The sequence below is a fragment of the Somniosus microcephalus genome, chromosome 34, assembly GCF_052327205.1.
Source record: "Somniosus microcephalus isolate GS21.2 chromosome 34, FLI_Smic_1.0, whole genome shotgun sequence".
NCBI lineage: Eukaryota > Metazoa > Chordata > Chondrichthyes > Squaliformes > Somniosidae > Somniosus > Somniosus microcephalus.
In genome coordinates this window covers 27,735,584-27,752,413 of record NC_141020.1, presented here as the reverse complement: position 1 = coordinate 27,752,413, position 16,830 = coordinate 27,735,584, and the positions used below count along the sequence as shown (strand labels likewise).

The 16,830-nt window shown below is 44.4% G+C and overlaps 1 protein-coding gene across 5 annotated transcripts in view; it reads left to right on the top strand.

Annotated features, from left to right (window-relative positions):
* supt5h (SPT5 homolog, DSIF elongation factor subunit) overlaps positions 1–16,830 on the top strand; it is a 119,734-nt gene that overhangs the window by 52,330 nt on the left and 50,574 nt on the right. For all 5 annotated transcript variants that reach the window (XM_085973606.1, XM_085973604.1, XM_085973605.1 and 2 more), the window contains 5 exons: positions 613–718; positions 1,827–1,920; positions 4,118–4,254; positions 4,920–5,075; positions 9,916–10,062. In XM_085973606.1, coding sequence (XP_085829732.1) covers positions 613–718; positions 1,827–1,920; positions 4,118–4,254; positions 4,920–5,075; positions 9,916–10,062 — 640 coding nt within the window. The remainder of the gene's footprint in view (positions 1–612; positions 719–1,826; positions 1,921–4,117; positions 4,255–4,919; positions 5,076–9,915; positions 10,063–16,830) is intronic.

The window sequence follows — 16,830 nt, the reverse complement described above, 5'->3', positions numbered from 1 at the left end:
CAAGGAAAGGGTCCAAGTGGTCTCAGATTTCTGACTTTCTACAGATTTCTGTATTCATTGACTTACTAGTACATTTCAGTTGCTGTGTACTAACTTTTTTCGCAATGATGGCGCTCCTTTCTTTATGTTGGCCGTTGAGACTGGGATCCCCGGGGTGTGCCAGTAGTTGGATAGGGTGGTGGCAACTAACATAGAAGAGTTTGAAGACTACCAAAATAAACTGAAGCCCAGCCACATAACTTCAAAAAAAAGTGTTGTAGAAGTTCAATTGTAGCTCCATAGATCTATAATACTAGTTCTAAAATATTACAAATATCATGATGGTTCTCATGTCTTTAGGTAGAAATATTTCCCAACTCCAAAATGGATACTACTGTATAAGAATTAGCCAGTGATAAACTTGCTCAGACATATCCACCTTTTAGTGATCTATAAGAAACCTATTATCTGATCAAAAGAATAAGGTAGTTAGTAGGACCATAATGAAACTGCACGTACTAGATTTTGTTGCACTTCAGAGTGGCCCTGGAATCTTATCAACATCATTGCACTTTACGCCGGGATTTCATTCTGTTAATGTGTTTTAATTGAAATGTTTCTATAACTGCACAGATCACTGGGTGGTGACGTTACCACAGATGGAGACTTTCTCATATTTGAGGGCAATCGCTACAGCAGGAAAGGATTCTTGTTCAAAAGTTTTGCCATGTCTGCAGTTGTAAGTGATGTCGCCTACAGAATCTTTTCTGTGCCAGTGTGGTTTGAAATTTTGTTTTTAAAGATCGTCCTCCAAACTTCTCCAAGCCTCTTGCTTGCTGTGGTGACTTGGTTAGCACATCTCAGGTAGACGAGCAATTTAGGTTGCAGTTATACTGCTGTTTCTGCACTGTAGCAGTATAATTGAGAAGAGCACTGAGTGCACTTAAAGCCATAGTGATGCCCACTCCAGGATGCCATCTTTCACTGAATGCGGTTTATCGCCGACCTTTAATGGATGTTGGTACTGTTCTGTTGCAATTTTTACGGTAATAAGAATGGTCTTGGGTATAGCACGCACTTCCTGTAAATGTCACATGTTGCCCCTTTTGTCACACTTTGTATATCCCAGACTCCCCATGAGCAACACCAAGTTAGATGGTTTCTATCCCCCCCGCCCCACCAGATGCCTCATCAAGCAGTTTGTGTACTCAGAAAGTAAACCTCATGTATCTGGTATGTTTGCAGACATTTGTGTGGTACGAGTTTCTTGCTCTTCATTCTGCCTGTCTGACAGGTTAGCTTTGAAAATTGGGTGGCGTTTAACATTTAAGCTATTATTGGTTAGTAAAATGCTGCACCTCTGATTTAATTGTCTAAATTTATTCTTCCTGCTCTTCCCTCCCCATCTTACAATATTAAGAATTAGACAAAATTCGACCTGCCAAATAAAACTGTCATGATACAATTTGCTCTTTTTCATGGCCAAGAGGTTGGTTGGTTGTGCTCTGAGACTTTCACCAATCCCTGTCTGATTCAGCTGCTGGGATGTGTGCGAGAGGTGGTGGATACCCTCCCCATTGATTGTTACTGTCTGGAAAGCACTTTGCTTCCCTGTGGCATTCTGGTTCGGAGTAGAACCCAGTGTGCGGCAGTTCACGGGCAATACCCTGGGGACCAGTACTCGATAGCACTGTGCAATAACACACCAGGGCATCTTGAAAAACCTTGTGGTCCTCTACTCCGTAGCGCTGTGCAATAAAGCACCAGGGCATCTTGAGCCTCCTGTCTCATTTTTCCTACAGTTCATAGTTTTTGTAATAACTGGAGTGACTTTTTGCATGTTACAGATTACTGAAGGAGTCAAGCCGACACTTTCTGAGCTAGAAAAGTATGAGGACCAGCCAGAGGGCATTGATCTGGAGGTTGTGACTGAATCAACGGGTAAGTGCTTTGTCTCACAGAATCACAGAAACCCCACAGTGCAGATAGAGGCCATTTCGGCCCATCGAGCCTGCACCGACACATATCCCACCCGATCCCCGTAACCCCTACACCAACACATATCCCACCCTATCCCCGTAACCCCACGTATATAATCCCCCTAACACTAAGGGTCAATTTATCATAGCCAATCAACCTAACCCGCACATCACAAGAGAGAAAATGCAGAGCTGCTCGATAGAGGGCTCCTATATGCATATTGGTGTTTCCATTGCCTCAAATTAATTTCTAATTTGATCTTTTCCTCTTTTTCACCCCGCCCTATTTCCCCCCCCCCCCCCCCCCCCCAAAACATCGTAAATGCAGCGTACAGTTGAGCCACACATATCAGCAGGTTTGCTCTTCCTTTCCTGATTTGGCTGAGCTTGTAAAATGTGTGCCACTATTAACCTTGGTGCCCTGGGGTTAGGGAGGAGGGAAATTGGGCAAAATTCCCCCTCCTGATTGCGAAGCCACTGGCCCTCGCAGGCAAGTGCAGCAACAAAACCGGGTGCGACAATGTAACACTGTGGCTGGCAGTCAAATAGCCTGAGGACATTCACCAACACACGTGGAGAACGGCCACTTTTGAAAAGTACTTGAGGGCACTTAGTGCTCACGGAAACGTACCCCACCAACTTGATCCTTGAAGAGAATGGGGAGGAAATCGGAGGGTGGAGGGAAATCTAACTGCAGCTATCACTTAAAAACCCGCAATGCCTATGCCATTTCCGGACGTGCCTTAAAGGATATGTTGCTATCCATGTAGAACTTTGCACAAGGCATTTGAGAAGGTTTTTAATTGTGTATAAAAGTGTCACAGCTACATTTTTTACATGCCCTGGTGTTTTTGGTGTGATGCTCAATGTAATTGATATTTTTGACACTCCTTTTCAAGCAGTGCCGTTGGGGGGGGGGGGGGGGGGGGGACGCTAAGTATTTAGTGCTAAAATAAGTGATGGCTATCTAATAATGTAGCCTACAACGGTAACCTGAAAAAGTTGGCCTCCAAGGTCTTCAGAGGTTATGCTAAGACTATGCAATTTGGAGTGTTGTGTTCAATTCTGGTCACCACGCTCCAAACAATCTGAACATACAGTGGTGTGGACGCAGAGAAGGGCAACAAGACCAATTGCAAGTATCAAGGCGATGACTCTGTTTGCAGAAGAAAAGAAAGCCTTGCATTTCTATAGCGCCTTTCGTGACCTCGGGACGTCCCAAAGCGCTTTACAGCCATTGAAGTACTTTTTGAAGTGGAGTCACTGTTGTAATGTGGGAAACACAGCAGCCAATTTGCGCACAGCAAGCTCCCACAAACAGCAATGTGATAATGACCAGATAATCTGTTTTATGATGTTGATTGAAGGATAAATATTGGCCAGAAGCTGGAAAGACTGGCTAAGGAAAGCCGCCCATTCAGTTATTATGTAAAATAGTTTAGATGAAGTAAACCCAGCATATTACAGAAAAGTAGGGCAAGTTTAAATTTGTGAAAAGTAAATTGGAAACCACTATTAGAAATGTTTTGAATAATCAGCCAACCAGGCAGGTTATTGGAGCCAAAAGCCTCAGGGATGTTCAAGATCTGACTGATTCCTGGGATGGCAGGACTGTATTCACTAGAGTTTAGAAGAATGAGAGGGGATCTCATTGAAACATATAAAATTCTGACAGGGCTAGACAGACTGGATGCAGGGAGGATGTTTCCCCTGGCTGGGGGGTCTAGAACGAGAGGTCACAGTCTCAGGATACGGGGTAGGACATTTAGGAATGAGATGAGAAATTTCTTCACTCAGAGGGTGGTGAACCTGTGGAATTCTCTACCACAGAAGGCTGTGGAGGCGAAGTCACTGAATATATTTAAGAAGGAGATAGATTTCTAGACACAAAAGGCATCAAGGGGTATGGGGAGAGAGCGGGAATATGGTATTGAGATAGAGGATCAGCCATGATCTCATTGAATGACGGAGCAGGCTCGAAGGGCCGAATGGCTTACTCCTGCTCCTATTTTTCCATGTTTCTATGGAGTTGGATGCTGTAATGGAAGAGCTGGGGAATGAAAGCGATGAGCTTTGATTGGCTGATTGCCCTTTTGTGGTGCTCGACTTTACTTGTGTCCTTGATTGAATCTTAAGTAGAACATTTTGGCTTTTTTCAGGCAAAGAAAGAGAACACAACCTACAACCCGGCGATAATGTGGAAGTTTGTGAGGGTGAATTGATAAACCTGCAGGGTAAAGTTTTGAGTGTGGAGGGCAACAAGATCACAATTCTGCCCAAACACGAGGATCTGAAGGTACTGAGGAATGTGGTTTGAGAATCAATTCACCTCCACAGGTTGACCAGCCGTAACTTTTTATCAACAGCAGATGATTCTGCTTGTGTCCACCTGGTATCCGATCACTTGCTGTAGCAACGGAAGCCTATTCAAACTGAGCCAGCCTGTCTAAGAAAATGACTGGTCTAATCTCCACATCAGTTAAAACCAGTAATAAAATAGACTGTGTTCTTATCGTTTGCAAATCCGAGGGGGGAAAATCCGCTCCTTTGGGGGATTTAATCAACTATTGACTAGCAAACCAAGTCATGCTGATGGGCCACAGTGTGACTGTGGACAAAGGGCGAGGCCAGACTTGGGCTCAGCAGTAATGCCCCTTTCCATCCAACAAGCTGCTGACGTTCACTGCCAAGGTTCATGCATGGATCCTAGCCGCTTCAGTCTGGTACCTTAGCTGGGAGCCAAAGCGCTGGGAAGGGGAGAACATTGAGAAGAGGAAACAATAAGTAAATATCAGCTCTGTTTAACCTCAGCTGCATCATTTCATCTACCCCAAGGGTGTGTTTTTTAAAAGGATTTATAATCAGGCCATTGACTCAGTCTAGAACAGACCAGGCATTGGAATATGTACAAGGGACTTGCCGTGATGGAAGTGATTCAGTTTAACATTTGTTTACTTGCAGGATCCTTTAGAGTTTCCAGCCCATGAATTGCGCAAATACTTCAAAATGGGAGACCACGTGAAGGTGATAGCGGGACGTTACGAGGGAGATACAGGACTGATTGTGCGAGTGGAGGAAAACTTTGTCATTCTTTTTTCAGACCTGACGATGCATGAGGTAATGTTTTGAAGACTACATATTCTAAATGACGCTCACACTTTGAAGTAATGGTGGTAAGAGGGCTGTCCGTTTGAGTTTAGGGCAACAACAACAACTTGCATTTATATAGCGCTTTTTAACGTAGGAAGATGTCCCAAGGTGCTTCACAGGAGTGTTATCGGACAAATATTAACACCGAGCCAAAGAATGGAAGCGTTAGGACAGGTGACTAAACGCTTCGTCAAAGAGGTAAGTTTTAAGGAAGGTCTAAAAGGAGGAGAGGGGGGTGGGGACGTGAAGGAGAGAATTCCGGAGCTTAGGGCTAGACGGCAGAAGCCACAGCCACCCATGGTGGAGTGAAGGGAGTGGGGAATGCACAAGAGACCAGAGTTGGAGGAGCACTGAGCTCTTTGAGGTTGTAGGGTGGGAGGAGGTTACAGAAGTCGGAAGGAGTGATGCAATTGACAGGATTTAAACACAAGGATGAGAATTAAAAAATTGAGGCATTGGTGGACTAGTAGCCAGTGTAGGTCAGGTGAGGTTGCGAACAGTCTAGTTCAGCCTGAGACAATGACCAGGGAGGGGGCTGGAATCAGTGCCAGTGGTTTGTGGCGCGGGCCGCAGACAATGGTTTTGATCTTTCCAATGTTTAATTGGAGGAAATTGCAGTTCATCCAGTACTGGATGTCGGGTAAGCAGTCTGATGACACAGTCTGGAAGTGGAGGGTTCGAGAGAAATGGTGGCGAGGTAGAGCTGGGTGTTGTCAGCGTACGTGTGGAACCTGATGTGTCATTTGATGAGCTCTGAGGGGCAGCATGTAGATGAGAAATAGGAGGGAGCCAAGGATAGATCCTTGGGGGACTTCGGAGATAACAATGCGGAAGTGGGAAGAGAAGCCATTGCAGATTCTCTGGCTATCACTGGATAGGTAAGAGTGCAGACAAGTGAACAGACCACTCAGCTGGATCACGGAGGAGAGGTGTGGAGGAGGATGGTGTGGTCAACCTTGTCATGCTGCAGACAGGTTGAGAAGGATGAGAGGGGATAGTGTATGTTGGCCTTTATTACAAGGGGTTTGAGTACAAGAGTAAGGAAGTCTTATTACAGTTGTACAGGACTTTGGTGAGACCACACCTGGAGTACTGTGCACAATTTTGGTCCTCTTATCCGAGAAAGGACATGCATGCCTTCGAGCCAGTGCAACAAAGGTTCACTAGACTGATTCCTTAGATGAGAAGGTTGTCCTTAGAGGAGTGATTGAGTAGATTGGGCCTGTACTCTCTGGAGTTTAGAAGAATGAGAGGTAATCTCATTGAAACATATAAGATTCTGAAGGGGATTGACAGGGTAGGTGCTGAGAGGTTGTTTCCCCTGGCTAGAGTCTAGAACTAGGGGGCACAGTCTCAGGATAAGGGGTCGGCCATTTAAGACTGAGATATTTGGAATTTCTTCACTCAGAGGGTTGTGAATCTTTGGAATTCTCTGCCCCAAAGGGCTGTGGAGGCTGAGTCTTTGAGTATATTCGAAGCTGAGGTCGATAGATTTTTGGACTCAATGTGAATCAAGGGATATGGGGATCAGGCGGGAAAGTGGAGTTGTGGTCAAAGATCAGCCATGATCATATTGAATGGCGAAGAAGGCTCGAAGGGCCAAATAGCCTATTCCTGCTCCTAATTTTTGTGTGTCACAGTCATATAGGATATTATTTGTGACTGATAAAGCCACTTTAGTGCTGTGGCAGGTGTGCAAGCCTGATTGGAGAGGTTCAACTTGGAGTTGCGGGAAACATGGACATGGATTTGGGAGGCGACAACACATCCAGGAGTTTGAGGAGGTTGGAGATGGGACAGTAGTTTGCAAGAACAGAGTGGTCAAGTGTGTTTTTTTTTATATAGGGGGTGATAATGGCAGATGCAAAAGGGAAGGGGGACAGTACAGGAAACTCTTTGGTGCCCGACGAACTCGGCCACCGCGGGAGACTCGGACTCGGCAACATTTCCGTTTATTGAGGTGTTGTTTTCAGAGTATGAATTTTGCCGGTTAATAGAGAATTCCAGATATTTAGCTGCCGTTTAAACGAGAGTTTCCTGTATTTGAGCATCGACGGGCCAGGCAAGCTGTTAGCATATAATCACTGTTCCTCCTGGCTGATTGTGGCTTGTAGAACTGAGTAACTGAGAGAGGATAAAAATAGTAACATGCGATGGGTAGAAAGGTTAGTATTTCAGATTAGTCTTTACCCTAATTAGTAAAAGAGATGACGTCAGCAATCATCTAGTCTAAATGGTGAGATTGTCTCCAAACTACAGTCAGGAGACCTGAAGGTTAAGGAGCGACCCCACTGGGTTATATCAGATTAAATTGCACAGATGAGTTGGACCTGGAATATTGCTTTAAGGTCAGTCAGGCCAGAAATGAAAGATTTGCATTTATATAGTGCCTTGCACAACCACCAGACATCCCAAAACGCTTTACAGCCAATGAAGTTCTTTTGAAGTGGAGTCACTGTTGCAATGTAGGAAATGCAGCAGCCAATTTGAGCACAGCAAGGTCCCATAAACAGCAAAGTGACAATGACCAGATGATCTGTTTTAGATGTTGATTGAGGGATAAATATTGGCCAGGGCACCAGGGAGAACTCCCTTGCTCTTGGAAATAGTGCCACGGGACCTTTTACGTCCACCTGAGAGAGCAGACAGGGCCTCGGTTTGACGTCTCATCTGAAAGACGGCACCTCTGACAGCGCAGCACTCCCTCAGCACTGCCTTGGAGTGTCTGCCTAGATTTTTTTTTTATGCTTGAGTCTCTGGAGTGGGACTTGAACCCACAACCTTCTGACTCAGGCGAGAGTGCTACTTACTGAGCCACAGAAGCCAGGGAGCGAAAAGACGTAAAAATATTAGTGAAAAATACATTTAAAACAGATCTTCAGAAAAAATGTCTTTACTTGAAGAGGAATAATCTACCAGGTAAGGAAGTAGATTTCAGGCTGAACAGGGAGTTCAGGATGCAGTTGGACGCTGGGCTGGGTGACCACCTCTGCACCTTCTCTAGAGTCATAGTACTCTTCCTGAGGTTGGGGGAATCAAAACTGGGCGCACTGCTTCAATGGGTTCAGTACTTCACTGTAAAACACTTTGGGACATGTTGTGGTTGTGACAGGTGCTATATAAATGCAAGTCTTTTTTCAAACGAGGTCTTGCCAAAGCATTATATAACCCTATTATAGTGGTCCTAATTTGTAATGAATGATCTGGGCAATAAAGCCTGGGACTCTGTTTGCATTGTCGGGTGGGGGGCTGTGGTTGGAGAAATAATGGATACTTGTGAGTGATTTCAAAAGTGCCAATAAATCTTGGAGTTCAGGTAATGTTCTAAAAGTTTGTAATAACTATTTGAATTTAAAGAGTATCACATTAAAGTAAGTAAGACCAGAGGGAATAAGGTCAATTCAAATGAATAAAAAGTAAATTGAAAGCAGTTTTCAGAAAGAATTTCTGTATTGAAAGGGTGATAAATGTTTGGAAACTCTTTCAGGGTTTGGTATAGTACAGAAAAATATTTGGGTCATTCAAAATCATTGGGTGTTGAATGAGGATAATTAAGGCACTGGAGGGATGAGCTTCGAGGGACCAAAGTGACATTTTCTCATCATTGATTTATCTTGTGTTTATCTCTGATTGCTGTCTTGAATATTACGCCTTTATTACTGTTAACTTTAAGGGAGAATTGCACTCTGCCGTTGATCAATTTTTGAATTGGCTCTGGGACTTCCTGCAGATGCTGGCAGTATGCCTCATGGCACTGTTCCCTGCCCGTCATTGTTGCAGCTTTGTCGAGCAATCTGTGGTTGTTCACTGAAAATTTCCATACTTTGTATTTGTTCGTATCTTTTATTGCTCGCATGGTAAGAATACAGTGAGTTTAGTCGAGTTGAAGAAGCCTTTTTTCTGGTTCCACCTTTAAGAACTTAAGAATTAGGAGCAGGAGTAGGCCATATTGCCCCTCGAGCCTGCTCCCCATTCAGTAAGATCATGGCTGATCTTCGACCAGAACTCCGCTTTCCTGCCTGATCCCCATTTCCCTTGATTCCCCTGGAGTCCAAAATATCTACTTCAGCCTTGAATATACTCAATGACTGAGCCTCCACAGCCCTCTGGGGTAGAGAATTCCAAAGATTCACAACCCTCTGAGTGAAGAAATTCCTCCTCATCTCAGTCTTAAATGGCCGACCCCTTATCCTGAGACTATGTCCCCTAGTTCTAGACTCTCCAGCCAGGGGAAACAACATCTCAGCACCTACCCTGTCAATTCCCCTCGGTATCTTGTATGTTTCAATGACGTCAGCCCTCATTCTTCTGAACTTGAGAGTATAGGCTCAATCTCTCCTCATAAGACAACCCTCTCACCCCAGGGATCGATCTAGGGAACCTTTGTTGTACGACCCTTTCGTTCCTGAAGCTGCCAACTGTAGCTGGGGTTCAGTTGCCATGGGGCGCTAGCTACTCAATTGTACCCTGCCCAGGTGACCACTATTCACATTGTAAGCTTAAACAGTGAATGTCGGGCAGGCATCAAATCCAAGGCTGGTCCTGTCCATATCTTGCACTTTCCAGCAGGGCTCAGCAGATGACCATCAGGAGTAGGAATCCTGTTTATTTTATTCCCCTTCCCTTGCGAGAGACACTGAGGCAAATTGTCGTGCTTCATCTGTTGACCCTGGCTGCAGTCGACTAACTATTTGTTTTATTTTATTTTATGTGATGTACAACTTATGCAGTCCGGAGAGCTTTCATGGTGAGGCAGTTTTGAGGGTGCTGCTTATTTTGAGACTTACCTGACCCTTCTGTGTTTCAGCTGAAAGTGCTCCCAAGGGATTTGCAGCTGTGTTCAGAGACTGCATCTGGAGTCGATGCAGGGGGTCAGCACGAATGGGGTGAACTGGTACAACTCGATCCACAGACTATGGGAGTCATTGTCCGGCTGGAGAGAGAGACATTCCAGGTACGATATTTGGTTCTGAACTAAAGAAGTTAGTCTCTTGTGATGTATTATCTGAAAATATTGTTAATTAGTGGAAATTTCATTCGGTTTGGAACAGTTTGTTGTAACCTAATACATTCAATGCAATTTTTTCTCCAAGTATTTATCCAATTCCCTTTTGAAGGCTACTATTAAATCTGTATCCACCACCCTATCATGGTGTGGAGATGCTGGTGTTGGACTGGGGTGGACAAATGTAAGAAGTCACACAACACCAGGTTATAGTCCAACAGTTTTATTTGAAATCACAAGCTTTCGGAGCGCTGCTCCTTCGTCAGGTGAAGTGGAGAGATGCCTATAGACACAGATTATATAGTCAGAGAATAATGCCAGATGATTACAGGTAATCTTTCTAACTGCCATTTATCACACCTCGGCAGAGAGATAATCACAGCAATCAAATGCAAAATCGTCGAGCAGAAACTGATAGCCAAGTTCCGCACCCATGAGGATGGCCTGAACCGGGATCTTGGGTTCATGTCACGCTACATGTAACCCCACCTGACGTAGGGTCACCCAGACTCGAGTCGTCGTTGGCTTGTTCTCTCTACACAGATGGGGCCGGACCTGCTGTGATTTCCAGCAAAGAAAATGTTTTTTGTCTGTTTTTTGTTTTTCACACAGACCCCAGCATCTGCAACATTTTACCCCTTGTGACCCCACCTCATTGTTCTTTGATGTAATGTTTTCCTGACTGACCTGTTTGGACACCATTCACACCTTTGATTGCTGTGATTATCTCTCTGCCGAGGTGTGATAAATGGCAGTTAGAAAGATTACCTGTAATCATCTGGCATTATTCTCTGACTATATAATCTGTGTTTATAGGCATCTCTCCACTTCACCTTTTCAAATAAAACTGTTGGACTATAACCTGGTGTTGTGTGATTTCTTACATTTGACCACCCTATCAGGCAGTGCATTCCAAATCCGAACCACTCGTTGCGTAAAAAAGTTTTTCCTCATGTCGCCTCTGGTTCTTTTGCCAATCACTTCGTATTAAAGACAGTGACATTTCTCAAGTAGTCTGAAATACCAGCTTTTAAATTGAAATATATAATCCAGTGAATTTTGCACTGGGGGGGCGGGAATACTTCAATAATTTTCCTACCTGTCACCGATGCCAGCACCAAACATTCCTAGCTCAGCCCTGGGACATCCAGCTATGAATGTTGTTCGCGCACAATGTTGTGCCTTAACTCGGCATGAGAAGAGCACCCTTGACATCCAGTTTGAATTTTTCTACTTTGCGGAAAAACCATCCCAATGGCATTTCTGGGCAAGATTGCCAAATTAGGAGCAGTTGTTGCTGCAGGCCCATGTCCACTGGGAACCGGGTTGAGATGACGCAGCCTCGTTTTAGTAGCCAGCAGAGGGGCAAGACTTTCATCTCAATCGGTCTGCGTTGGATTCCAATCCACGTTTGAGGCCAGAGTCTAACAACTTGAACTTATATAGTGCCTTTAATGTTATCAGGCACTTCACAGGAGTGTTATCAAACAAAATTTGACACTGAGCCGCACAAGGCGGTGTCAGGACAGGTGACCAAAAACTTGGTCGAAGAGTTAGATTTTAAGGAGCATCTTAAATGAGGAGAGAGAGGTGGAGAGGTTAGTGGAGGGAATTCCAGAACTTAGGGCCTAGACAGCTGAAGGCACGGCCACCACTGGTGGAGCCATAACCAGCTGTACCACCTTGAAGTATGACCTTATTGTTTACCGACTCGTCGCTTTCACCCTCCTCTCAATTTCATTTGACTACTCTCTTTTCCGCACCTTGCTTATGCTGACACACAGGATCTCGATCTCAATTAAAACTAATTTATGCAGCCAGATGAGTGGAACTGCCCTTTTTGTCCAAGTCGCCAGCTCTACAAAGTAATTGATTGGGTACTTGTATGGATTTGAGAACTACACACACACACACACACACACACACGCGCTCTCTTTCCTCTGTCGCCATAGTTGGCAGGTGTGGTAGGAGGCTCCAGTTGAGAAATGGGGAAGCAGTGAACAGAAGGGGAGAAAGCAGTTGTCTGGGAGCTCCAGGTTGCTGCTCCAATGCAAAATCTCACTGACTGTCCGAATTGCCTCCGTGATAATCTGGGTTACACTGTTTAAAGTTTGGGTGGTTGGTAGTGACAAATCATAGAATGGTTACAGCACAGAAGGAGGCCATTTGGCCAGTCAGGCCCATGCCGGTTCTCTGCAAGAGCACTTCAGCTAGTCCCTTTCCCCGTAGCCTTGCAAGTGGTTTTCCTTCAGGTACTTATCCAATTCTCTTTTGAAAGCTGTGATTGAATCCGCCTCCACCACCTTTCAGGCAGTGCATTCCAGAGCCTAACCACTCGCTGCATAAAAAAGTTTTTCCTCATGTCACCTTTGGTTCTTCTGCCAATCACCTTAAATCTGTGTCCCTTGGTTCTTGACCCTTCTGCCAATGGGAACTGTTTCTCTCTATCTACTCTGTCGAGAGCCCTCATGATTTTGAATACATAGAAACATAGAAGATAGGAGCAGGAGTAGGCCATTCGGCCCCTTGAGCCTGCTCCGCCATTCAATGAGATCATGGCTGATCATCCAAATTCAGTACCCTGTCCCTGCCTTCTCCCCATATCCCTTGATCCCTTTAGCCCTAAGAAATATATCCAACTCCTTCTTGAATATATTTAATGAACTGGCCTCCACCGCCCTCTGTGGTAGAGAATTCCACAGGTTCACCACTCTCTGGGTGAAGAAATTCCTCCTCAACTCAGTCCTAAATGGCTTACCCCTTATCCTTAGACTGTGACCCCTGGTTCTGGACTCCCCCGCCATCGGGAACATCCTTCCTGCATCTAGTCTGTCCAAGCCTGACAGAATTTTATAGGTTTTGATGAGATCCCCTCTCAATCTTCTAAACTCCAGTGAGTATAAGCTCAATCGACACAATCTCTCCTCATACGTCATTCCTGCCATCCCAGGTGTCAGCCTGGTGAATCTTCGCTGCACTCCTTCCATGGTAAGAACATCCTTCCTCAGATAAGGCAACCAAAACTGCACACAATACTCAAGGTGCGGTCTCACCAAGGCCCTGTACAACTGCAGCAAGACATCCTTGTTCCTGTACTCGAACCCTCTTGCTACGAAGGCCAACATACCATTTGCTTTCTTAACCGCCTGCTGCACCTGCATGCTTACCTTCAGCGACTGGTGCACAAGAACACCCAGGTCTCTCTGCACTTCCCCTTCTCCCAATCTATTGCCATTCAAATAATAATCTGCCTTCCTGTTTTTGCCACCAAAGTGGATAACCTCACATTTATCCACATTATAGTGCATTTGCCATGTTTCTGCCCAATCACCCAACCTGTTCAAATCGTACTGGAGTTTCACGACATCCTCCTCACAGCATACCCTCCCACCCAGCTTTGTGTCGTCTGCAAATTTGGAGATACGACATCCAATTCCCTCGTCCAGATCGTTAATATATATTGTGAACAGCTGGGGTCCTAGGACCGATCCTTGCGGTACCCCACTTGTCACTGCCTGCCACTCGGAAAACAACCCGTTTATTCCAACTCTTTGCTTTTTATCTGCCAACCAGTTCTCTATCCAAGTCAATACGTTGCCCCCAATCCCATGTGACTTGATTTTGCACGCTAATCTCTTATGCGGGACCTTATCGAAAGCCTTCTGAAAGTCCAAATACACCACATCCACTGGTTCTCCCTTATCTATTTTACCAGTTACATCCTCAAAAAATTCCAGTAGATTAGTCGAGCACGATTTACCTTTTGTAAATCCATGTTGACTTTGTCCAATCCTGTCACTGCTTTCCAAGTGCTCTGCTATTACATCTTTTATAATGTACTCTAGCATTTTCCCCACTACCGATGTCAGGCTTACCGGTCTATAATTCCCTGCTTTTTCTCTACCGCCTTTTTTGAATAGTGGGGTAACATTAGCTACCCTCCAATCCATGGGTACCGTTCCAGAGTCTATCGAGTTCTGGAAGATGACCAGCAATGCATCTACTATCTCCAGGGTCACTTAAGTACCCTAGGATGTAGATTATCAGGCCCTGGGGATTTATCGGCCTTCAATCCCGTCAACTTCCCCAACAGCATTTCCCCACAAATACTGATTTCTTTCAGTTCCTCCCTCTCATTAGTCCCTATGTTCCCCGACATCTCTGGGAGGTTATTTGTGTCCTCCTTTGTGAAGACAGAACCAAAATATGTATTTAATTGGTTTCGCCATTTCTTTGTTCCCCATTATAAATTCCCCTGATTCTGACTGCAAGGGACCTACGCTTGACTTCACCAATCTTTTTCTCTTCACATATCTATTAAAGCTTTTACAGCCAGTTTTTATGTTCCTTGCTAGCTTACTTTCATAATCTATTTTCCCCCTCTTAATTAATCCCTTTGTCCTCCTTTGCTGAATCCTAAACTGCTCCCAATCCTCAGGTTTGCTGCTATTTTTGGCCAATTTATATGTCCTCTCTTTGGATCTTATGTTATCCCTAATTTCCCTTGTTAGCAACGGTTGAGTCACCTTTTTTGAATTATTTTTATGCCAAACTGGGATAAACAAATTCTGTAGTTCATCCATGCGATCTTTGAATGTTTGCCATTGCCTATCCACCGTCAACCCTTTGAGTGACATTCCCCAATCAATCCTACCCAACTCGCGCCTCATGACATCATAGTTCCCTTTATTTAAATTCAGGACCTTCGTCTCTGAGTCAACTACTTCACTCTCCATCTTAATGAAGAATTCGATCATATTATGATCGCTCCGGCCCAAGGGGCCTCGCACAACAAGATTGCTAATTAATCCTTTCTCATTGCATAATACCCAGTCTAAGATGGCCTGATCTCTAGTTGGTTCCTCGACATATTGGTCCAGGAAACCATCCCGTATACACTCCAGGGATTCCTCCTCCACAGTATTGTTACTAATTTGGTTAGCCCAATCTATATGTAGATTAAAGTCACCCATGATGGCTGCTGTGCCCTTATTGCACGCTTCTTTAATTTCCCTTTTAATGCCATTCCCAACCACTGCATTACTGTTTGGGGGTCTATATACCACTCCCACTAACATTTTCTGCGCTTTGGTATTTCTCAGTTCTACCCATACAGATTCCACATCATCAGAGCTAATATCCTTCCTTACAATTGTGTTAATCCCCTCTTTAACCAGCAATGCCATCCCACCTCCCTTTCCTTTTTGCCTATCTTTCCTGAATATTGAATACCTCCATCAAATCTCCTCTCAACCTTCTCTGCTCTAAGGAGAACAACCCCAACTTCTCCAGTCTATCCACGTAACTGAAGTCCCTCATCCCTTAAACAATTCTTGTAAATCTTTTCTTAACCCTCTCTAAGGCCTTAACATCCTTAATAAAGTGCGGTGCCCAGAATTGGACACAATACTCCAGTTGAGGCCGAACCAGTGTTTTATAAAGGTTCATCATAACTTCCTTGCTTTTGTACTCTATGCCTCTATTTATGAAGCCCAGGATTCCATATGCTTTTTTAACCGCTTTCTGAACCTGCCCTGTCACCTTCAACAATTTGTGCACATATACCCCCAGGTCTCTCTGTTCTTGCACCCCCTTTAGAATTGTACCCTTTAGTTTATATTGCCTCTCCTCGTTCTTCCTACCAACACATATCACTTCGCACTTTTCTGCATTAAATTTAATCTGCTACATGTCCGCCCATTCCACCAGGCATTCAATGTCTTTTTGAAGTCTATCACTATCCTCCCCTCTGTTCACTGTATTTCCATGTTTTGTGTCATCTGCAAATTTTGAAATTGCGTCCTGTACATCCAAGTCCAAATCATTAATATATATCAAGAAAAGCAGTGGTCCTAGTACTGATCCCTGGGGAACACCACTGTGTACCTTCCTCCAGTCCGAAAAACAACTGTTCACCACTATTCTCTATTTCCTGTTATTTAACCAATTTTGTATCCATGCTGCCACTGTCCCTTTTATTCCATGGGCTTCAACTTTGCTGGCAAGCCTATTATGTGGCACTTTATCAAACACCTTTTGGAAGTCCATGTACACCACATCAACCGCATTACCCTCATCAACCCTCTCTGTTTACCTCATCAAAAAACTCAATCAAGTTAGTTAAACCTGATTTGCCTTTAACAAATCCGTGCTGGCTTTCTTTAATTAATCCACACTTGTCCTAGTGACTTAATTTTGTCCCGGATTATCATTTCTAAAAGCTTCCCACTATCGAGGTTAAACTGACTGGCCTGTAGTTGCTGGGTTTATCCTTGCACCATTTTTTGAACAAGGTTGTAACATTTGCAATTCTCCAGTCCTCTGGCACCACCCCTGTATCTAAGGAGGATTGGAAGATTATGGCCAGTACCTCTGCAATTTCCAGCTTACCTCCCTCAGCATCCTAGGATGCATCCCATCCAGTCCTGGTGACTTATCTGCTTTAAATACAGTCAGCCTTTCTGGTACCTCTTTATCAGTTTTTATCCTATCCAGTATCTCCACTACCTCCTCTTTCACTGACTTTGGCAGCATCTTCTTCCTTGGTGAAGACAGATGCAAAGTACTCATTCAGTACCTCAGCCATGCCCTCTGCCTCCACTGGGTCTCCTTTTTGGTCTCGAATTGACCCCACCCTTCCTCTTACTATCCGTTTACTATTTATGTGCCTATAGAAAACTTTTGGATTCCCTTTTATGTTAGCTGCGAATCTATTCT